Genomic DNA, 24731 nt, shown 5'->3' with positions numbered 1-24731 from the left:
AATGCTGTCTTTATTTACTTCATTTATACCCCACTTTTTACCCCAATGGGGATGTGAGGTGGCTTACATAATTCTCCTCTCCTGCATTTTTTCATCACAACAACCCTATGAGGTAGGCTAGGCTGAGAGAGTGTGACTGGCTCAAGGTCACCCAGCATGCTTCCGTGGCAGAGTGAGGATTCGAAACCAGGTCCCCCGATACTAATCCAACGCTGTAACCACTAGGCCACGCTGACTCACCATGCTATGGATCCCAGAAGGAAGAACATAAATGAGAATGCTTCACATGCACACATGTTTCCTGAAGAAATGGAGAGCTGCACTTTCCCTCAGCTTGGAAGGAATTTCAGCAGGGCAGGATAATCTTGTTAAACGTTCAGTGAAGCCAGCGGATAAATAACATTTGCTTTGTTCTCAAACCTAGATTGCGCTTCTGGATTCTCCGACCGCTTTAAGTATGGAAGAGAAACTTCAGCAAAACGAAGCAAGGGTAAGTTAATGGTTTGCCAAAAGGGGCTCTGGATGTGGAACGGGGTGAGAGTTTCTTTGGGTAGCGAAGTCTGTGCAGAGCTGCCCTTGAAGACTGTATGGAAGTTCTGAACCAGTGGTTCAAAAAGTGATAGCGAGAGTTTTTGTGGGGATGTCCCACTGGGATCCCATTAAGCTGGTGTTATGTCATCTCCTGGGACCAATACAAGGTGCGGCTTTTGACCTTTGAAGCTCTACAAACCCTGGGCCCCGAAAGCCCCAATACCTGCATTGGGATTTGCGCAGGGGACCTTACTTAGGGAACCGGGTTTGTCTGAGGTTTGTCTAGGTGACCCAAGCAGGGTTGCCAGGTCCCTCTTCACCACCAGCAGGAGATTTTGGGGTGGAGCCTGAGGAGGGCAGGGTTTGGGATGGGGAGGGACTTCAATGCCATAGAGTTCAATTGCCAAAGCGGCCATTTTTCTCCAGGTGATCTGATCTCTATCGGCTGGAGATCAGTTGTATTAGCAGGAGATCTGCTACTACCTTGCAGTTGGCAACCTTAGACCCAAGGCAGGGCCTTCTCTGCTGTCGCCCCATCCTTAGGGACCTTCTGGATGGATTTAAAGACCTCCCTGTTCTAAACAGCCTTTGATTTAGTTTAAGGGGGATTCTGGATATTTTTACAGTGGCATTGTTGGGAAATCAGTTCCGCCACTGGATATTTTAGAACTGTGTTTATTATTTTAATGATATTTATGTCGTGTATTTTTGTCTTACATTGTTGACTTCCTTGGAGTCTTGTTTTGTTGGTTGAAAAGCAATTAATAACTGCACTAGATAAATAAACCTCTGGCGGTTTCTTTTTTTTTAAAAAAACAACAACCCCAAATGTATAGTTTTGCATTCTGGAGTAAATCAATAAGATAAGAACTGCTGTGAATTATCGTTCAGATTAGAAACTGCAAAATAGGTGCTAATTAGAATAAATTATTCATAATCAGATGGTAATACTCATCCTTTGCCCTGCTGGGAAATCTTCTCCTGTACAAGAAGTATTTCAAGCATTATTTTTATTGCCTTTTGTTAACCTTGTTAGTATGTTGTATGATATGATTCAAGGTAATCGCCACAAATTTAATTCCTAGAAATCTGAACCAAATTTTAAGGCGGTCAATCCCTAATTTAACTCAGCAATTAGTTTTGCTGATGAAACCGTTTACTTTGCACACTTAAGTTTTTGTTGGGTTTTTTAAAGCAGCTTTTCTGTTAACTGAATGACTTTATTCTCTCGAACAAATTTCTTAAGTGGGGGAAACACCTCTGGGAGAATGTCATGACTTCTAGAGCCACCAGTCTGACCTCCCTTGCAGGTTTGTTGTGAGAATAAAATGCAAGACAAATGTGATACCTTAAAATTTCTGTTTTTTGTTTTCTGAATAATGCTCTGCTTTTTCTTTAGGTGCAAGAGCTTACCAAAGAATGGACCAATAAGTGGAATGAAACCCAAAATATTCTAAAAGTAAGGCTTAGTTTACATGTTTCTATTTTTTATGTCTGAATATTTAATGTGGATTCCTGAGCTTTAAACTTGAGTGTGTAGAATGGAGTTGGGTGCAGCACAAAATCGTTTTGTTCAACACGGCTTGAATTTTAAAAACTCTAGTTGGTTAAATCTGATTTAAACTATCGCACGAACGCATGGAGCTGCCTTATACTGACCCAGACCCTTGGTCCATCAAAGTCAGTATTGTCTACTCAGACTGGCTGCGGCTCTCTCAGGGTCTCACATCACCTACTTGCCTGGTCCCTTTAACTGGAGATGCCGGGGATTGAACTGGCAGCCCAAGCCATAGCCTCGATAGAAGGTGCGTCCTCCCCAGTGAACCCGAGGAGGCAACATTGCTGATGCCCATGTGGGCATCTTCAGTGGCACAGGCAAAATGAGCAACCCATGGATGTCTCCCCCCCCCCCCCCGATCCCGATACCCGTTTTGGTTAGGGGGCCAGCAGCGGAGCATGACCACAGCCTGTCACACGGTTCACACCGTACACTAGCAAAACACATTATGCTACGTCCAGTGCTTTCGGTTGTGTTTGAGTGTTTGGTTTTGCAGGTCGAGTCTGGGCTTGTTTCCCTCCTCCTCCCATGTTGTAAAATGGCCTCAGGCACATTTTTTGTTAAGGGAATGGTGTACAGGTATTTTAAATGCAAAGGAGAGACCCACAAGGACTCACGAAGGAAGGAAAATGCCTTTGCAAAATATGTTCTGCAAAGGAGAGGACCCACAAGGACTCGTGAAGGAAGGAAAATCTCTTTGCTCCCCACCACAGCCAATCCCCTGCTGCCATCACCCCCCCACCCCTGTGGCTCTCTTTCTCCTCTCTCCCTCCTCCTGGCTCATTTCTGTCTTCCTTTTGGCAGAGGTGTTTGCATAGTATTTTGAGTTGCTACTCCAGGTGTTGCCCAGACTCTGGTGTGGGTTTGTTTTTTGTTTCTGAGCATCATCAACTTTGGGGAGGGTTTCTACCCCTGAATTAGTAGGTTTTTAAAAAATAAGCCATGCTTTTCTGCAAAGCTAGGTAGATTTTGGACATATTGAGCATACCCCATCCTCCACATGAAGTCAGCTGGGTGTCCTTAGGCTAGCCAGTTTGATTCTTCCTTAAGTGGTAGAGAAAGTCGGCATATAAAAACCACCTCTTCTTCCTCCTCCTCCCTTTTGGACATCTGCCTTAGCAACAATGGGTTGCCTTTTATGGTGAACTGGTTAAATTAGTAGAAAAGAGCAAGAGTCCAGTAGCACCTTAAAGATTAACAAAATTTCTGGCAGGGTATGAGCTTTCGTGAATCACAGCTCACTTCTTCAGATACCAGATTTTGGTTAAATTAGCACAGGCTTAGAGAACTTCTATAACCCCAACCTGTTAAAGCAAAACCAACATCTCTAGGGCAGGGGCCCTCTAACCTTTTGGAACCTGTGGGAAGTTTTGGGATTCTGATGCGGGGTGGTAGGCGCAACAATAAAATGGCCGCTGAGGGAGGTGGAGCCAACTGCAAAATGTCAGGGAGTGAGGTTATGCATAACTCTCATAGTAACAGTAGAAAAGAGCAAGAATCCAATAGCACCTTAAAGACTAACAAACGTCCATGTAGGGTATGAGCTTTCATGAGCCAAAGGTCACTTCTTCAGATACATCTGAAGATCTGGTATCTGAAGAAGTGAGCTGTGGCTCATGAAAGCTCATACCCTGCATGCAATTTTGTTAGTCTTTAAGATGCTACTGGACTCTTGCCCTTTTCTACTGTTTGTGACGGACTAACACGTCTGAGAGAGAGGGCACCTTGGCCATCTTCTGGGCATGGAGTAGGGGTCACTAGGAGTGTGGGGGGGGAGGTAGTTTGAAATTTCCTGCATTGTGCAGGGGGTTGGACTAGATGACCCTGGTGGTCCCTTCCAACTCTATGATTCTATGATTCTACTCATCGTGATCTGTCTCATAGTAACACTTCAGAAGCTCTGTTTAACAGGATGAGTTCTAATATACATAGCCAATCGGAAGCCCTGCCCACTTTCTAGAAGAACACTGGGTGGGCACCAGGAAAGGTGTTGGTGGGCACCTTAGGGAAGGGGCCGTAGCTCAGTGGTAGAGCATCTGCTTGACATGCAGAAGGTCCCAGGTTCAATCCCCACATCTCCAGTTAAAGGGGCTGGGCAAGTAGGTGAGGTGAAAGACCTCTCTGCCTGAGACCCTGGAGAGCCGCTGCCAGTTTGAGTAGACAATACTGACTTGGATTGACCAAGGGTCTGATTCAGTATAAGACAGCTTCATGTGTTCATAAGGAGCCCCGTGGCACAGAGTGGTAAGCTGCAGTATTGCAGTCCAAGTTCTGCTACAACCTGAGTTCGATCACGACGGAAGTTGGTTTCAGGCAGCCGGCTCAAGGTTGACTCAGCCTTCCATCCTTCCGAGGTCGGTAAAATGAGTACCCAGCTTGCTGGGGGTAAAGGGAAGATGACTGAAAGGCACTGGCAAACCACCCCGTAAACACAGTCTGCCTAGTAAACGTCGGGATGTGACATCACCCCATGGGTCAGGAATGACCTGGTGCTTGCACAGGGGACCTTTGCCTTTACCATGCGTTCATGTTGTGGGTCCCTGCTTCAGTGCATAGCATTAATATATTGTGCTGTGTCTTCAGTCAGAAAAACAAGCAAGGAAGAAACCAGCCTGGGTCCCAGTGGTCTCTTTTCAGCCTTACCCATGATATATCAAAGCATGCACAACTTAACTAGGTGTCTAATCTCCCTTCCCACCCCGGTTTAACTCTCTTTTCCAACCCTCCGTATTCTGGATCACAGAATGGTGTTGTAGCTGTCGCCAGGCCTGCTGTGTGCTTTCCTGAAAGCGGCCCATCTTCGTATTTGGGGCATAGTTCAGTTCAGTTTATTTACAATCATTTGGCCAGCAGGCATCTGTACAAAATTTACAATTTTAAAACCCCAAATTTAAAAAAATTAAATTTAAAAAATCCGTATCTTGCTGGCTCCATAACAGAACTTTGCCACTGAATAAGAGATAAAAGCATCTTTATCTTCTCATAAAAATTTAACAATAAAATTATCCGAGTGGCTAACATTTCTAAAATTTCTAGACAACACAGGTAAAAACCAATTATTCCTAACCTCCCGATAAAATTCACAGTGTAATAAAATATGTATAATTGACTCAGCTAAATTAAAATTACAGGGGCATAATCTGGCCTGTACAGGTATATGTGCGACTCAACTAGGTGTCTAATCCCTCCCCCCCCCACCGGTTTAACTATTTTTTCCAACCCTCCGTATTCTGCATCACAGAATGGTGTTGTAGCTGTCGCCAGGCTTGCTGTGTGCTTCCCTGAAAGGCCTCTCAAAATCGCAGCCCATCTTCGTATTTGGGGCATATTGATTATTCTGTTTCCTTCTCCCCTCTTAACGCCGTCCTGCTGGCATTTTATAAAAGGCAGCCAGTCCGGTGCCAGCATGTTCAATGCTGCCCGCCTTGCCAATAGCACAACGGCTTCACGCTTTGAAATGAAGTGCGCGCAATCTGGCGTGCGGCGTGGCGCCGAGAGCCGCCTGGCAGATGGCACGGCAGAATGAACCGATTTGCTTAATTTCTGTCCAGAGATTGAACTGGGAATTGGAGTGTGCATACCGTTCAAGCCTGTGGCACAACTTTTACACTGTAAGGTGATCTGAGGGGGGGGGGTTTCGGGGGTTTTTGTTGGTACGTCTCGGCTAAAAAAAGAATCTTTCAAAATGGTTCCCTTTTTAAAACTTGATCCTCTTTGTTCGGTCCGCTCCCGCTTTGAGGTGTCAATCATACGGAACTGGCTGACGTTTCGTATTTTAATTGGCATCTGTACAGCATGCTTGCTTCGGGGGAAATGGAAGCAGCAATTCGTTTGTCTGCTCCACTTTACTGCCGCATGCTAAAACTCCTGTGTCTTGGGAAGAAGCAAACTTTAAGCGTGCGCTGTAAAATAATACGGCTTCGGCAACATAAAACAGCTGGAAGTTTGGGCTTTCCAGAGCTGGCGCCCGGCTCTTTTTGTAATTCCTGCAGCAATTCAGCATTCTCTTCCCATCCGTTTACCCTCCAGTGTATTCTGCTTGAGAACGGCAACCACCCTGGCCCTGAAACGTGCTTATTTCAAACATGCTGAGTGAAACAGTGGCTGCTTCTGCTGTATGCAAAACTTTAACCTTTTTTAAAAACTTCTCCAGTGATTCTCAAGTGGCTTGAAATGGCAGAAGTCCTACAAGTAAAGGACAGCTAGATTCAAGTCCAGTAGCACCTTAGAGACCAACAAGATTTTCATGGTATGAGCTTTCGAGACTCAATGCTCCCTTCATCAGACATGAGTCCAGTAGCACCTTAGAAACCAATAAGATTTTTGGGATATAAGCTTTTGAGACTCAAAACTCCCTTTGTCAGATACAAGTCCAGTTGCACCTTAGAGATCAACAAGATTTTCGGGGTTTAAGCTTTTGAGACTCAACACTCCCTTCGTCAGACATGAGTCCAGTAGCACCTTAGAAACCAACAAGATTTTTGGGGTATAAGCTTTTGAGGTTTAAGCTTTCGAGACTCAACACTCCCTTCGTCAGATACGAGTCCAGTAGCACCTTAGAAACCAACAAGATTTTTGGGGTATAAGCTTTTAAGGTTTAAGCTTTTGAGACTCAACTCTCCCTTCGTCAGACATGAGTCCAGTAGCACCTTAGAAACCAACAAGATTTTCGGGGTATAAGCTTTTGAGACTCAACATTCCCTTCGTTAGATACGAGTCCAGTAGCACTTTGGAGACAAACAAGATATAAGCTTTTGAGAGGCAACGCACCCTTTGTCAGACTGTTGGTTTTCACCCTTGAAAGTTCATACCCCGGAAAAATTGTTGGTCTCTATGGTACTACTGGACTCAGTTCTAGCTGTTCTTCTGCAGACCAACATGGCCTGCCCTCTGAAACAAGAGGACAGTATCCTAAATGTTTTAATAAAGAGAGAGAGAGAGATTTCTGTAGGCGTTACCAAGCCATGTTCCATCCCAGATTCCCATGGTCAGAAAAAGATCAGAAACATTGTGGTCAAAAAACATTCTGTCATTTAAAACCATCTTTCCCTGAAGGCCGAATGTTTTGTTTGAATTCAAATCACACTGGGAATTTTGGACCGAATAAGAGAGCAGCCTTGTGCCAAGTTGCTCCAGTCCGTGCGTGTTGATGCCAGGGGGATTAGAAGTGGAGTATGTCAGCATCATATCGCACTGTCGTTCTCCTTAATGCTCAGATAGGCCCTTGAAATGGTGGAGTCCCAGGAGTATTGCGCTTATTTCAGGCCACCAAAATGGGAGGGAGGACTACTTTACTGGTTCATTTCCCCCTAGAACGGATGGTGGGGAGTATTTTTAAAGCACTACTTTAATAAACCCCTGGGGTATTTTTACCCCAATATGTTAAATGGGTTTGAGGTAGAAAAACTACTCCATTTGGCAAAATATATAGATTTCCTAGCTGTTGTTGTTTTCAACTCCAAGTGAACAGTTTGCTGTGTACGGACAGCAGACGGTTAGTGGTAAGTGGCTATACTTTGGGGACATTGTTTACTTCTATACAGGTGACAATTTCCCAAGAGGAAAAGGTTATAGAGCCGCTTCCCTTTGCATTCTGCCCCCCAAAATAAAGTACAACTGGGATAAGAAATAAACTTGCAGGGTATTGGGAGGGTTTAAAAATATTTATTTTTAATCCCTCCTTTCAGTCTTTCTCACTATTTTCTAATATCTATTTACCTGTAAGGCATTGCTTGTATCTTCTATCCCCCCCCCAATTTATATACCTTTGTTCTAAAAAATAATCAGAAATCACTGTAAGGTAAGACCACAGAATACTTGCATGCTGCAGTTTCAGAGTGAGTTCACATGGGGACCCCCCATGTAGAACACAGGAAGCCCCCGGATTAAAGGGGAACGTCCACATGATGTAAGGTTGCCAGGTCCCTCTTCACGACCAGTGGGAGGTTTTTGGGGTGCAACCTGAGGAGGGCAGGGTTTGGGGAGGGGAAGGACTTCAACAGAATCATAGAGTTGGAAGGGTCATCTAGTCTAACCCCCTGCACAATGCAGGAAACTCACAACTACCTCCCCCCCACACACACCCAGTGATCCGCTACTCCATGGCCAGAAGATGGCCAAGATGCCCTCCCTCTCATGATCTGCCTAAGGTTATAGAATCAGCATTGCTGACAGATGGCCATCTAACCTCTTCTTAAAACCCTCCAGGGAAGGAGAGCTTATCACCTCCCGAGGAAGCCTGTTCCACTGAGAAACCGCCATAGAGTCCAACTTCCAAAGCAGCAATTTTCTGCAGGGGAACTGATCTCTATCGGCTGGAGATCAGTTGTAATAGCAGGAGATCTCCAGCTAGTACCCGGAGGTTGGCAACCTTAACATGATGTCATATTCTGAACACAACTCATATAGTTCTTGGGGCTTTGCCCTTTCATCTGGAGAAAACCCCAGGCGCTCCTTTATTCTTTTGGCTGTGCATATTGCTTCCGGTAGACCCCAGCTGGCAATACGGGTTAGCTGAAATCCATTTAAGAGCCGTTATCTGCGCCTGAGAGCCAGCGTGGTATAGTGGTTAAGGTGTTGGACTGGATCTGGGAAACCCGGGTTCGAGTCCCCACTCTGCCATGGAAAGTTGCTGGGTGACGTTGGGCCAGTCACTCTCAGCCTCGACCCTGGCAAGGATTTGGACAGGAGACCTGTAAAGAATATCAGGGGTGTGATGTGGAGGCAGGCAGTGGCAAACCACCTTTGCATGTCTCTTGCCTTGAAAACCCTACGGGGTCCCTATAAGTTAGCTGTGACTTGACAGCAAAAAACCCCAACAACTTAAATACCAAAGTAAAAAATTGGCCGTCCGATACTTGTTATACATGAACCAGAGGCCCTACTTGAACTGCAGGTCTCCCTTTGGCTAACTTTGGAGGAAATCTGCTGGTTATCTAATGCTAAAAATATCCCCCCCCCCCTGTTCCCTCCAGATTCTTTTTCTCAGTGACTAGGAGGAGACAAGAGAGTTGTGCCTTCTGGTTTTATTCTCCGCAATCCTCTTAGATAGCACAAGTATGGTTATTTATGATTACAACCTGACCTCGATGGTTTGTTATTAGATCTGCCTTTGTGGTTTTGTCTACCTACTTGGAAATGCTTTTATGCCATAATTCGGCTGTTTGCTGTTTATAATTGTGTGCCAAAGCTGCCTAGCTTTGAAATCCCACAGAAGATGTTGACTTTCCTGACCCCATCTGCCATGTGCCATCTTCCCAAATGTCACCAGCTTTGTACAAAATCCGTGTCCTGATGAACTGTGTATTTTTTGAAAGGGGGGTTCTTGTGTTTTCAGTTGACTTGCTGAAACTGCTCACCTGTCTTGGGAATTTTCCTCAGTGTGACAGAATTTCCTGTTGGGAAGGAAAGAGGGTGACATCTCTGTTTGTCACAGTTTCATAATTGGGTCGTGAGATTTAAAATTTTGCCTCAAACTATTGGCTTTCGTTGGCCCTTGCTTGCATGCCCAGGGAAATGCCGATCACCACTTTGGGGTCAGGAAGCAATTTTCCTCCAGGCCAGATTGACCAGGGATCCTGGAGGGCTTTCTCCCCATCTTCTGGACATGGAGTAGGGGTCGATGAGGGTGTGGAAGGGAGGTAGCCGTGAATTTCCTGCATTGTGCAGGGGGTTGGACCAGATGACCTCATGAATTTCCACCTCAAGGCAAGAGATGAACAGAGTTGATTTTCCAATGTGTAGCAACCCTGGTCTTCCTTGGCAGTCTCCCATCCAAGGACCTAAATGCACATTACCGTTTCTCAGGGGATGTCACTGGGTCAGGGTGAGAGTCATGTTCTGGACTTCCACATTTCCCAAGCCCATGTGGACCAATTTGGATCAGGACCGTTGGGAGAGGGGTCTCTCCCTCGAGCCGTTTCCCCCCACGGTGACATGTTAAGTTGCCCAAATGGAAAAACGGCAGCTCCCTGAAGCCATTTCAGGTCGGGAAAATGGCCCCGCCCTGAACACACCTGGGAAGAAAGGAACTCTAGAACACATTTCTGGGCTCCTACCTGGGATATCCCTAGGGGATAACGTTTCACCAATAATTGAGAACCTCTTGATCAACCTTTCTCTTAATGCTGAGAATGTCATGGTTGTCCTAAAGTTGTTCAGATATGATGATTATGCTGGTTTAGTATTAGGCCTACTGGGTTTTTTTGTATTTGTTTTTTTGTTTGTTTTTGCACAATATATAAGGATTACAATATAAATGACCCAAAAAATCCATAATATCAAACTGTCCCGAATCATTGAGAGGAAGTCTACGTCTGTTGGAGCAGAGGTTACTTATTCTCAATTTCTTTTCCCCCCATCTCCCTTGTCTTTAATTCTCAATAGTCAATGTGACTGTTTTTCTCCCTTTCCTTTCCTGGACCTTTCCCCTTTCAGTTCTTGCACTCCGTCGGCTTATCTGTACCAAATTTATCCTATTACAGTTCCACTTAGACAGGAGCCTTGTTGAACGTCCATGAATTTGTTCGAAGTTGTCTCAGTGTTCGCCTCTTTGCACATAATCTCCTTTCTCGTTCTCTTGGTTACCTTCCCCAGTCATTTTAAAAAAAAAAAACCTTTCTGGTTTATCTAATTTCCTCTTCTTATTCCCATGCTCCCCCCCCATGTTTAACATCCCTACTTATCTGTGTCACAAATCCCTGCCCGCCCATCACCTAGGGAAGTTCTGCATGCCTGTTTCTCCTTCCAGCCGATTGCTACCCCTTCTTTGTTCCTCAACAATAACAGCAGTAACTGTGACTCCAAGGCTAATCAGATGAAACAGAAAGTGGGGATTTAAAGCTCTAGAGCCCACTTTCTCCCCTTCTCTATACCTAAGTCCAAAATATTCCCAACCCCAATGTATCTGCGCCCACAAACATCTTCTTGCATTTGACATAGGGCTTTCTTGCCATGCAGTAAAGGTTTTTATGGCAAAAATCTTCTTGTGTTTTGCTTTGCCTGATCTCCGAAAGCATAGCTGGTTTTCTCCCAATCAGCCCGCCTTCCTTCCTTCCTTCCTTCCTTCCTTCCTTCCTTCCTTCCTTCCTTCCTTCCTTCCTTCCTTCCTTCCTTCCTTCCTTCCTTCCTTCCTTCCTTCCTTCCTTCCTTCCTCTCTCTTTCTCTCAGTGTTGTGTAGTGGTTAAGAGTGGTGGACTCTAATCTGGGGAACCGTGTTTGATTCCCCGCTCCTCCACATGAAGCCTGTTGGGTGACCTTGGGCCTGTCGCAGTTCTCTCCCAGTTTATGGTAGTGGAAAGGGCCGTCCAGTCACAGCTGACATGTGGTGACGTTGGTGGGGTTTTCAAGGCAAGAGACCTTCAGAAGTGGTTGGCCATTGCCTGCTTCTGAGGAGGAGACGCCCCGAGCCCCACCTTGGCCGGGGAGGGGCGGGATACAAATCAAATCAACCAGTAATAAATCCCTGGACTTCTGTGGTGGTCTCCTATCCAAATACTAACCAGGGCTGATCCTGCTTAGCTTCAAAGATCTGAAAAGATCAGTCTAGCCTGGGCCATCCAGATCAGAGGCAGTTTGCCATTGACTGCCTGGACTTCCTTGGTAGTCTCCCATCCAAATACTAACCAGGGCTGATCCTGCTTAACTTCCAAGATCTGACAAGATCAGTCTAGCCTGGGCCATCCAGGTCAAGGCAAGAGACAAACCGAGGTGGTTTGTCATTGCCTGCCTCTGCGTAGTAACCCTGGGCTTCCTGGGTGGTCTCCCATCCAAGCACTAACCAGGGCCGACCCTGCTTAGCTTCTGCGATCTGATGAGATCAGGCTAGTCTAAGGCCATCCAGGTCAGGTCAGCAGTTTAGAGGACCCTTTTATTTTCTCCAGAGGAACCAAGTGTCCCCCAGAGATTGAAGGAAGTGGCAGGCCTTATCCAACTAACTGGGATTAGTACATTCTCACGTGCAGAGCTTGGGGTGGGGTTTTGGAAGGAGTTCATTGGTTCTTGTAGGTTATACGGGCTGTGTAACCGTGGTCTTGGTATTTTCTTTTCTGACGTTTCGCCAGCAGCTGTGGCAGGCATCTTCAGAGGAGTAACACTGAAGGACAGTGTCTCTCAGTGTCAAGTGTGTAGGAAGAGTAATATATAGTCAGAAAGGGGTTGGGTTTGAGCTGAATCATTGTCCTGCAAAAAGTATCAAAGGTAATGTTCTAATCATTGTCCTGTAAGTATCAAGCCACTGCTGATTTCTCAGGTTGGCCAAGTCTGCAATATCTTTCATGTACTTTTATCCTTGTTTGTAGGCTGCGTTTTGTTGTCCCGATGTAAACTTGTCCACAGCTGCATCGGGACAACAAAACTCAGCATACAAACAAGGATACAAACAAAACGCAGCATACAAACAAGGATAAAAGAACATGAAAGATACTGCAGACTTGGCCAACCTGAGAAATCAGCAGTGGCTGAACATGGACTGACACAAACAGGACACAGGGTCTTATTCCAAGACACTGAAAGACTGGACAATTCTACCAACTATTTTGTCAGATTGCACAGAGAAGCCATTGAAATTCATAAACATCACCACAACTTTAACAGAAAAGAAGAGAGTTTAAGAATGAATAAGGCTTGGCTTCCTGTCCTGAAAACCTCCAGACTAACAAAGGCTACAGTCCACAATAGCCATGCAGATTAGCTTTGGATTTCACACATTAACAGATCACTTCAGGATACAATGGCTCCATATTAACATACCACACCCTCATTAGCACATTATCTGGATACTTACAGGACAATGATTAGCATGTTACCTTTGATACTTTTTGCAGGACAATGATTCAGCTCAAACCCAACCCCTTTCTGACTATATATTACTCTTCCTACACACTTGACACTGAGAGACACTGTCCTTCAGTGTTACTCCTCTGAAGTTGCCTGCCACAGCTGCTGGCGAAATGTCAGGAAAGAAAATACCAAGACCACGGTTACACAGCCCGGATAACCTACAAGAACCAATGAACTCTGACCGTGAAAGCCTTCGACAATATTTTGGAAGGAGTGTTGGATAATAGCAGTTGGAGGTTCGAAAACTCTCCTGAGGGAGTAGATTCACTCAGGATCAGACCTGGCAACTTGGTGCCATGATTCATTCCATATCTGACTGAAACTAGGGTTGTGTTCAAGGTTGGATGAGGCCCATATGCCAACAAATATGGAAAACAAAACAATGGCCCACAGACTGGAAACTATCAGTTTACATCCCAATTCCAAAGAAAGGAGATGTCAAAGATTGCAGCAACTATCGAACCATCACATTAATTTCTCATTCAAGTAAAGTGATGCTTAAAATTCTACAACAAAGACTGTTACCATATATGGAATGAGAAATGCCTGATGTTCAAGCTGGATTCAGAAGAGGAAGAGGCACTAGAGATCATATTGCAAACTTGGTTGGTTAGTGGAGCATACGAGAGAATTTCAGAAGAAAATCAGCTTGTGTTTCATAGATTACAGCAAAGCTTTTGACTGTGGGTCATGAAAAGCTGTGGCTGGTTTTAAAGGAAATGGGTGTGCCACAACATCTGATCGTTTTGATGCGCAACCTGTATTCTGGACAAGAGGCCACGGCTAGGACAGAATATGGAGAAACAGAATGGTTTCCAATTGGCAAAGGTGTTAGACAAGGATGTATTTTATCTCCCTACCTCTTCAATCTGTATGCAGAACATATCATTAGGAAAGCTGGATTAGATTTAGAGCAGGGGAGGGGAACCTTTTATCTGCCAAGGGCCATTTCGATATTTATAAAATCATTTGGAGGCCGTACAGAATTATCAACTTAAAAATTAGTTTGCTATATTTAATTAATTATTAAACATTTCCCTCCCCCCGCCCACAAACAAGACTGCAGCAACATTCTGCCTGTATTCCATGGCACCTAATATCACAGGCATGCTCCTCTGAGATTGGAGAGAATAAGCATGCATCATGACTGGACTCCATTTTGACTAGCAGCCATGGATAGCCCTCTTCTCCATGTCCATTCCCCTCTTAAAGCCTTCCCTTCCAAATCTCTCTGCCATTTCCCTCCCCCCACCCCCCACCCCCACATAAGAAAAACCCTCCTGGATCAGACCAAGGTCCATCCAGTCCAGCAGTCTGCTCACATAGTGGCCAACCAGGGGCCTCGAGGAAAACCACAACAAGACTGCAGCAACATTCTGCTGGGGGTCCAAATGCCAGCGAGAGAGCGCCCTTGGCGTGTGGCGAAGAAGAAAGAAGTGTGAGTGTTACTAAAGAGGTCATAACTTTCCTTCCCCCGTCTGCAAAGACATAAAATAAAAACGAACGGTAGCAGACTTAACTTGAACCAAGATTTGGAAGACAATCAACAATAACTTACCGGGGCGAGTAATGAGGACAGGGAGTGGAGTTGCATTGAGCAAAGATGCAGAGAAGGGAAACGAGGGGGAGGGGAGAAGAAGCAAGCTGGGACTGCTCCGTGGAGAGCAGATTTCACCCGGAGGGGAAAGCTGAGTCTCCAGTACAAATAAATAAACCCCTTGCCACTTTAAGCCAACTGCTTTTAACAAAGAACTCTCTCCCCCGCCCGCCCCCCCACAAGACTGAAGAGAATAGGCACAGCAAGTGATTAGGACGGGGCAAGCGATTAGGACGGGGAGCAGAGTTAACTTGAACCAAGATTTGGAAGACAATCAACAAGAATTTACTGGGACAAGTAATTAGGATGGGGGGAGGAGTTGTGTAGAGCAGAGAAGGGAAATGGGGATGGGAGAAGAGGCGAGCTGGGACTGCTCCGTGCAAACTGCGAGAGGGGAGGAACCAAGAAGGGAGTGGGGAGGCTTGGGAGGAAAGGCCCCACAATCCTCCACACACAAAAGAGGCTGCTGGACCCCGGCTCAGAAGGAAATTTCTGGCTGCTGGCTTGCACTATCACTGCGATGCGGCAGCACCTGGAATGCCACTGCCGCCGCAGCAGCAGCAGGGCTCTCCGCCATCACCGGCCAAGGGAGTCCGCGGACTGTTTAAGATGATGTCGCGGGCCGCTTCCGGCCCGTGGGCCTGAGGTTCCCCACCCCTAATTTAGAGGAAGGTGGAGTGAAAATTGGGGGGAGGAACATTAACAATTTGAGATATGCCGATGATACTACATTACTGGCAGAAAATAGTGAAGACTTGAAACAGCTACTGCTAAAGTTAAAAGAGAAAGTGCCAAAGCAGGACTACAGCTGAACAGCAAGAAAACAAAAGTAATGACTACAGGAGAATTATACAACTTTAAGGTTGACGATGAGGAAATTGAAATTGTTGAAGACTTTCTATTCCTTGGCTCCACCATCAACCAAAAGGGAGACTGCAGCCAAGAAATCAGAAGGAGATTGAGACTGGGAAGGGCAGCCATGAAGGAGCTACAAAAGGTTCTTAAGTGTAAGGATGTGTCACTGGCCATCAAGTCTACATTAATTCATGCCATCGTATTCCCTATTACTACGTATGGGTGTGAGAGCTGGAAAATGAAAAAAGCTGATGGGAAGAAAGTAGATTCTTTTGAAATGTGGTGTTGGAGGAGTGTTATAGATACCCTGGACCGCCAAAAAAAAAAAAAAAAACCAAATCAGTGGGCTTTAGATCAAATCAAGCCTGAACTGACCCTAGAATTTAAAATGACTAAACTGAGGCTGTCGAACTTTGGACATATTATGAGAAGACAAGAGTCACTGGAAAAGAAAATCATGCTAGGAAAAGTTGAGGGCAGCAGGAAAAGAGGAAGACCCAACAAGAGATGGATTGACTATAAAGGAAGCTACGGCCCTCAATTTGCAAGATCTGAGCAAGGCTGTTAAGGATAGGACACTTTGGAGGACATTGATTCATAGGGTCGCCATGAGTCCGAAGCGACTTGACGGCACTTAACACACACACACACACACAGAGATAAAATGACAGCTTTTGATTTTTCCAAAAGTTGTGCCTGTTTTTTCTTTTTATCACCACTAGATGGGACTGCAGGTAGAGAAATTTTCTTAATGCGCTGAACAGATTCTCTGGAAAGGAAATGGTTAGGAGAGCATTCTGGCTTCGAATGCCGTCAAGGTGTACTTTAATGGTGTTGTTATGGTGGGGAGTGGGGGGGGGGTCAGCAGGTGTAACAAGTTAATATTTTTCTTCAGGCACAACAGGTGAGTTTACCATCCTCTCTTGCAATGCGCAAGCCTGTATGCAAAGATGAAATTTCTGTCCGTATTACATGTTCCAGTCCAAAGTCCATTGATATTTTTAATTGCAGAGTTAATAATGCCATTCTCCCACCCCCACCCCTCTCATGCTCCCTTGTCATGTGAATGTTACACCAGCGTAACGTCTGCCAAGGGCTTCTGTGTTTTTTCTTCATGGGAACTAACGGAGGAGAGGTCTATCAGGGGCTACTAGCCATGGTGGCCAAACGGAACCTCCACGTTCAGAGGCAGTCAACCTCTGAATCCCAGTGCCAGGAGGCAACATTAGGAGAAGGCCTTGGCCTTTATGGCCTGTGGTTGGACCTCCAGAGGAACTGGTTGGCCACTGTGTGAGACAGGATGCTGGACTAGATGGACCCTCACTGGTCTGATCCAGCAGGGCTCTTCTGATGTTCTTATGAAGGCCTTATCCTCTGTGTCCTGTTGTTGGACCTCCAGAGGAACTGGTTGGCTACTGTGTGAGACAGGATGCTGGACTAGATGGACCCTCACTGGTCTGTTCCCTCAGGGCTCTTCTTAGGTTCTTATGAAGGCCTTGGCCTCTATGCCCTGATGTTGGACCTCCAGAGGAACTGGTTGGCCACTGTGTGAGACAGAATGCTGGACTAGATGGACTACTGGTCTGATCCAGCAGGGCTCTTCTGATGTTCTTATGAAGGCCTTATCCTCTATGCCCTGATGTTGGACCTCCAGAGGGACTGGTTGGCCACTGTTTGAGACAGGATGCTGGACTAGATGGACCCTCACTGGTCTGATCCCGCAAGGTTCTTCTGAGTTCTTAAACACTTAATAGTTCCTCTCAGGAAACCATAGGTATTTAACTAGACCGCTTGTCTAATTCATAAGTTATGATTCCCCCTCCCTTCATATTTCATAAACTAGCATTTATTACAGATTTCCAAATCAATGTGTTGTTTTGCCTAACGATGCACTGCCTTTTAACACCTTTGCTAATGACCCGATAGCAACTTTCAAAGAAACGACTAACGCTAAAGCTGGCACCTTGGATATTAGACCGCATACAAAAAAAAAAAAAGTTAAATGGATTTCAATTTCTCTTTCAGTTTATAAACTCTTTAAGCTTGGCAGTGAAAAAAATAATAGAACAAATTCACTTTTTTTTTTACTGTTTTGACGTGCTTTAACTGCTGTTTATAGCCCCCCCGGGGAGGTAAAAGTCACCTCGCCAAGTAACGAGGACGGTTACTCTTTGAGTTGGGTCTACTTCACTCTTTCCCAGGGTGCCTTTGTCTACCACAGAGAAATTGTCTGTTTGGGAGGGAAGCAGCATGCAGAGAGACAGTAGGATGTCTCTGAACCATTCCTCAGGACATTATCTTTCTTTGGAGTAGAACTGTATAATGTGCTGGATACATGATATAAATGAGTGGGAAACTAGGTGGGTGTTCCAAAACATTCCCCTAGACAGGCACCTAATGCTATTTAGATCTATGTTTTCAACATTTTACCATGTTTTACTATGTTCAACGTTTTACTACAACATTTACATCTGACTATGATTTCAACATTTTTTTAAAAAAATATTTCTTACTCCAGTAAGCATATTGAAGGAATCTCCTCCCATATGCCCCTGTTTGCCAATTCTGGTAATCAGATGCCTGTCTGTTGGCTAACCCACCATTCAGGGTGGCCCGTCTGGCATTGACCAGAGCCCAGGGCCTTTTCCATCGTGACTCTGTGGAACGGGCTCCCTGAAGGGGAGGAGGAGGAGAAGAGGAATAGGAGGAGGAGTTGGTTTTTATATGCTGACTTTCTCCACCACATAAGGAAGAATCAAACCGGCTTACAATCACCTTCCCTTCCTCTCCCCACAACAGGCACCCTGTGAGGTAGGTGGGGCTGAGAGAGCTGTGACTAGCCCAAGGCCACCCAGCTGGCTTCATGTGGAGGAGAGGGGAAACAAATCCAGTTCACCAGATTAGCCTCCACCACTCATGTGGAGGAGTGGGGAATCAAAGCCGGTTCTCCAGATCAGAGTCCGCCGCTCCAACCCACCGCTCTTAACCACCACACCACGCTGGCCTAGGAGATCTTCAGGAGGCAATTCAAGGCCACCATGTAGGGCTTTTGAGGTGGGTTTAGTAAAGGTAAAGGTCCCCTGTGCAAGCACCGGGTCATTCCTGACCCATGGGGTGACGTCACATCCCGATGATTCCTAGGCAGACTTTGTTTATGGGGTGGTTTGCCAGTGCCTTCCCTAGTCGTCTTTCCTTTACCCCCAGCAAGCTGGGTCCTCATTTTTCCAACCTTGGAAGGATGGAAGGCTGAGTCAACCTTGAGCCGGCGACCTGAAACCGACTTCCGTGATTGAACTCAGGTCATGAGCAGAGCTTCGACTGCAGTGCTGCAGCTTACCACTCTGTGCCACAGGGCTCCTTATCCACGGGGTTTAGTAGCAGGCATCTTTTCAAAGAGGGTTTGTATTTATTTTGGTTTTAATTGGAAATGTTTTTAGATGATCACTGCAAGCTGCCTTGACTCAGGGGGCAAAGTTGGATAAAAACTTTTTAAAATAAATAAATGCTTGTTATTTATTCATGTACTTCATTTTGTACCCTGCCTTTTCCCCCAATGGGGACCATTGGTCTGGAGGGGCTGCGGCTCAGTGGTAGAGCATCTGCTTGGCATGCAGAAGGACCCAGGTTCAATCCCTGGTATCTCCAGTTAAAGGGACTAGGCAAGTAGGTGAAGTGAAAGACCCTTTTCTGCCTGAGACCCTGGAGAGCCGCTGCCGGTCTGATTAGACAATACTGACTTTGATGTACCCAGGGTCTGATTCAGTATAAGGATTCAGACTTTGATTCTGGATAAGGCAGCTTCGTGTGTCATGTGTCTTTCTGTCTTCCATCCTTATCTCACAACAGCACTGTGAGGTAGGCTAGGCTGAAAGCTTGAGATTGGCCCAAGGTCTCCAAGCCAGTTGCCGTGGTAAAACAGGGATTAGAACAGGCGTGTTGAACCTATTTGTTACGAGGGCCGGATATGCCATTCATGTCACTTGGTTGGGCCGGGCCAGGCCTCACCAGCCCGGATTTGGACTGAAGGGGGTGCCTGTGTCGGTTGGCTCACGGGCCGGATAAGAGCTCTCAAGGGGCATGATCTGGCCCATGGGCCTTATGTTTGACACCCCTGGATTAGAACATGGGTGTCCCAAATCCTAGTAAGATACTCTAACCACTACACCACGGAGTTCGTTCCTTTGTCTCCTCCCCGCCGCCCCACACACACACTTAAAGATCAAGACATGATTCAATTAAAACTTGACGCCCAATGTTATTTGTCTCACTGGAAGGATTTAACATTAGCGGGTTTCATTCTCATGGATGGAGCAAATTTGCCTTCTCCCCCCCCCCCCGAAAAACAAAAACAAATTAAATGGTCATGTCTTTTATTTTCCATCAGTTGCTGTTCTGGGAGGGGCCATGGCTCAGTGGTAGAGCATCTGCTTGGCATGCAGAAGGTCCCAGGTTCAATCCCCGACATCTCCAGTTAAAGGGACTAGGCAAGTAGGTGATGTGAAAGACCTCTGCCTGAGACCCTGGAGAGCCATGGACAGGGGCCATGGCTCAGTTGTAGAGCCTCTGCTTGGCATGCAGAAGGTCCAGGGTTCAATCCCCGGCATCTCCAGTTAAAGGGACTAGGCAAGTAAGTGATGTGAAAGACCTCTGCCTGAGACCCTGGTGAGCCGCTGCCGGTCTGAGTAGACAGTACTGACTTTGATGGACCAAGGGTCTGATTCAGTATAAGGCAGCTTCATGTGTTCATGTGATTTCTTGGATTGCCGGCACCCTGTATCTTCCAGTGCCTTACCACCAAGATTTCTCTTGCAGTACAGATGGCTACACTTTGGCAGCGGATTAAAAGCTGTTAGAAAGCGAGCATGTGTTTGGAAGACAGGTGCCTTCCAGCTCGCGAGCCGTTTCATAACATTCCCTGCTTCACTTCTGATGGTAGGGGGTGAGCTGCAGTCATGCAGTAGAAATATTGGGTGTTATTATTTTTTAGTTAATGGAAACTCTGCAAATAGGGGTTGTATTTAAAAAGGCATTAATTTAGTTTGCATCGCGAAAAACTAAGCCCATGACTTCTGCAAAACCCATTTGCTCACCGCTAAAGGGTTTCGGGGGCCTTTTGTAATGGGAAATGCTAATGAAACATTAATTGGAGCCACGTTTCCGAGTACACAGCTAATAGTTTGTTCTCTCTGTTAGCAAACATCAGTATCGATATGGATAAAACAGTGCTTCGTGGCAGAGGGGTGGGGAAAGCAATAAACAAAGGGAATGCATATGCCCCACTTTGTAAGAACCATAAGGGGCGTGCGATTCCACCTTTCTCTTCCCCCACATAAAAGAACGACAGCATTAATTGCCCATCATTTAAACTCCGCGGTGTCAGTAGTTGCTCATTTGGACACACGCAGCCTCCCGGTGCATCTGCCTTTCTAATTGACATTCATTTTGGACCTCTATTGATGTCTGTGTGGGCTGCCTTGCACCGCCCGCGTTTTCACAGCAAGCTGTACACAAACAGTGGTACGTGGGGTAGGCTGCCCTCCCCCCCTTCTCTTTCTGCACAGTATTTAATGGGTTTTCTTGACGAATGAGGATGGTATGACCTAAAGGGCCGAGAGGAAGAGAAAAACCCGACGAGGAAATCTCTTATTAGCAGGGTGCGCGTGGATATTCCTTTGAACATAGTTTTCTTTAATGAGTGGTCTAATATTTAATGTATATATTTAAAAACACATACACACCTAATCAGGATTTGGAGGGGATGTCATTGGAGAGAAGCAAATAATTTTCTAATGTGTTGTCAGAGTCCTTTCATACTGAACGTTTTTAGATTTTAGGGGTTTTTTTCATAAAAGGTAGAATCATAGAGTTGGAAGGGACCACCAGGGTCATGTAGTCACAACTACCTCCTCCCCACACCCCCAGTGACCCCTATGTTCACTTTGAACAGGAAGATGAATGTGCTTCTCCTTGTCCCTAGAGAGATTTCTGGATCTTGGGTTGACTACAAAGGTGCCGTTCCGCTTGTGTAAGGCTGCTTCCATTGGCGAAGGAGGGAATGGCAATTTTCACTACTTTCCCCCCCTTTACCGATCCCCCCCCCCGGCATACTGTTCTTGAGGATTGCATGTAGGGTTGCCAGCCTCCAGTTGGGGCATGGAGATCTCCCCAAATTACATGTGATCTCCAAACAACAGAGATCAGTTCCTCTGGAGAAAATGGCTGCTTTGGAGGGTAGAGTCTATGGCATTGTATCCCTCTGAGTTTCCTTCCCTTCCCCAGCCTCCACTATGAATCTCCAGGAATTCCCCAACCAAGAGTTGGCAGTGCTAACCCTACGACCTCTTCCAAGAACAGAATTTGAGGGGCTTCACCAAGAACAAAGAGGCAGATATACCAGCTTCGTTCCCCTGCCTATGCTTTGCATCAAGTCCATAGACCAGGGGTGTCGAACTCAATCGTTACGAGGGCAGGATATGAGATAAACGCCACTTAATCGGGCCGTGCCATGCCGTGCCTCGCTAGCCCAGATCAAGAGTGTGGGGGGTAGCTGTCTCAGCGGCTCGCGGGCCGGAGAAGAACTCCCAAGGGGCCGGATCCAGCCCGCGGGCCTTACGCGCAACACCCCCCGCCATAGACGCTAACCCCACAGAGGTTTGCCAAGTAAGTTTTTAATTGATTGGCCTACATAAAACAATAATGCTGTTCAGACCCTCTACCATTTTGGTGGCAAGGCCTCCTAATTTAGTTTATGTCTAATTCGTGGGTATCTTGTCACTTCAGTAAAAATATCGAGTCTGTCAAAATAGGTTTCTCACAACAGACTTTGGCACTAATTGTCTTGTCGATCAAAATGCTCTGGAGTTTTGGGTTTTTTTCCTGAAGTTTTTAAAAATTATTTTTTTCTTGAGTATCAGCCTGACAAGGCTTTGAGTACCAAGTTAATACTTTTTAATCAGGCGGTTTTCCAGGTTTTTTGAGTGTGCGTGCATGTGTATGTACATATATATAGAGAGAGTAGTTTCACCGTACAAAGTTCTTCTAGGTTTCATAGCTGCTCCTTGGGCGCAAATATGTAAAATTATAATGATGTCCTACATCCATTAAGGAAAAGAGCCCCGTGGCACAGAGTGGTAAGCTGCAGTACTGCAATCCAAGCTCTGCTCACGACCTGAGTTCAATCCCGACAGAAGTTAGTTTCAGGTACCTGGCTCAAGGTTGACTCAGCCTTCCATCCTTCCGAGGTCAGTAAAACGAGGGCCCAGCTTGCTGGGGGTAAAGTGTAGACAACAGGGGAAGGTAATGGCAAACTACCCCGTAAACACTGTCTGCCTAGTAAACGCGAGGATGTGACGTCACCCCATTGGTCAGTAATGACCCGGTGCTTGCGCTCCTGCATATCATAATCACAGCGCTTTTACTGATTTATTAAAAACTGAACACTTTATAAAAGCCAAACACCTGTCTCCAGGCAGCTTCCAGGAATAAAGGAATACAAGATAAGAAAAGCTCAAAAATAATCAGCAGTGCATAAAATAGCAGTCCAAAAGCAGCCCTTCAGCTACTCCAGGGGTCTCCAACATGGACCCCGTGGGCCAACCACCTCCGAACGTCTCTTGCCTTGAAAACCCTACAGGGTTGCCATAAGTCAGCTGTGACTTGACCTCAAAATCACGCACACACTATATTATAGTCACCCAGCAGGTTTCATGTGGAGCAGCGGGGAATCAAACCAGTAACATGAAGAGAAAATGAGATCATTTTTTTAGATCGCGATGGGCAGCCGTGTTAGTCTGTCCGTAGCAGTAGAAAAGAAAAAGAGTCCAGGAGCACCCTAAAGACTAACAAAATTTCTGGCAGGGTGTGAGCTTTCGTGAGTCACAGCTCACTTCTTCAGATACAGCCAGCAGAACTGTCCACCTAGGAAGAAATGCCAACCACAGGTCAAAATAGGCTGGTGGATCTGCTCATATTGCTGACCCATTGCTGCTCATATTGCTGACCTGTTAGAATGTGATTTGATCAGTTAGGCCAGTTAAACAATGGATGACCCTGGTTGCCTTCTATAAAGGACATAGGGCATGCATTTGCACGGTACCGTTAGATCATAGAATCATCGAGTTGGAAGGGACCTTGAGGGTCATCTAGTCCAACCCCCTGCATGATGCAGGAAATTTGCAACTGCCTCCCCCCCACACCCCCAGTGACCCCTACTCCATGCTCAGAAAATGGTTAAAAAAAACCCTCCAGGATCTCTGACCAATCTGGTCTGGGGGGAAATTGCTTCCTGACCCCAAAGCGGCAATCAGCATTACTCTGGGCATGCAAGAAAGGACCATGAAAGCCAAGCACTGACGCAACCCTTTCTGCCCTCCCTCTCGTGATCTGCCAAAGTTCACAGAATCAGCATTGCTGACAGATGACCATCTAGCCTCTGCTTACAAACCTCCAAAAAAGGAGAAACCTCCACCTCCCCGAGGAAGTCTGTTCCACTGAGGAACCGCTCCCACTGTCAGAAAGTTCTTCCTAAAGTTTAGCCGAAAACTCTTTTGATTCAATTTCAGCCCATTGGTTCTGGTCCGACCTTCTGGGGCAACCAAAAATATATCCACTGCCATTAGGGTTGCCAGGTCCCTCTTTGCCACCAGCGGGAGGTTTTTGGGGCAGAACCTGAGGAGGACGGGGTTTGGGAAGGGGAGGGACTTCAATGCCATTGAGTCCAATTGCCAAAGCGGTCATTTTCTCCAGGTGAACTGATCTCTATTGGCCGGTGATCAGTTGTAATAGCAGGAGATCTCCAGCTAGTACCTGGAGGTTGGCAACTCGTAAGTATTGGGAGTATGTATTAATACAGCAAAGCTGCACAGTCGTAGAGGTATTGCATACAATAACCTTCCTGCCCTCCCTTTCATGATGTGCCTAAGTTCACAACTTGATCTACATGGGGATAGTGAAAAAGTTATGGGAAAGCCTTTAAGCTTCGCTTGAACTCTGATTTTTAGTTGCTTTCATGATCACATTCTGCACTAATTTGGCCTTTTCCAGTAGCACAGGAACTCTGATAATAAGAAGGTGACTGTTTATTGAATTTAAACTTTCACGCCCAAGTGTTTCTAATGTGCGAGGGTGGACGTAAATGTCAGGCATCTGTGGTCCTTTTTCTTGCTATGCTGCTCTGAGGTTAATTTGTGATTTATTTACATCGCATCCGTTTCAGAGCTTGGAGACTCTAATTGTCTTGATGAAATGTTGGAAATGCAAGCTTGAATTTGCATATTTGAAGACGGGCAGAAAGATCTGGGCAAAATCCATAGCCGCCTGACCGCAGCCAATTACTTATGACATTTGAGATAG

General features: G+C 45.9%; 1 protein-coding gene across 2 annotated transcripts in view; it reads left to right on the top strand.

Annotated features, from left to right (window-relative positions):
- KIF16B (kinesin family member 16B) overlaps positions 1-24731 on the top strand; it is a 134408-nt gene that overhangs the window by 23217 nt on the left and 86460 nt on the right. For both annotated transcript variants that reach the window (XM_056856650.1, XM_056856649.1), the window contains exons 11-12: positions 425-490; positions 1931-1990. In XM_056856650.1, the coding sequence (XP_056712628.1) occupies positions 425-490; positions 1931-1990 (126 nt within the window). The remainder of the gene's footprint in view (positions 1-424; positions 491-1930; positions 1991-24731) is intronic.

Source organism: Euleptes europaea, chromosome 10 (assembly GCF_029931775.1).
Source record: "Euleptes europaea isolate rEulEur1 chromosome 10, rEulEur1.hap1, whole genome shotgun sequence".
Lineage (NCBI taxonomy): Eukaryota > Metazoa > Chordata > Lepidosauria > Squamata > Sphaerodactylidae > Euleptes > Euleptes europaea.
The sequence above is the reverse complement of the archived record's forward strand: the minus strand, read 5'-3'. Positions and strand labels throughout refer to the sequence as shown.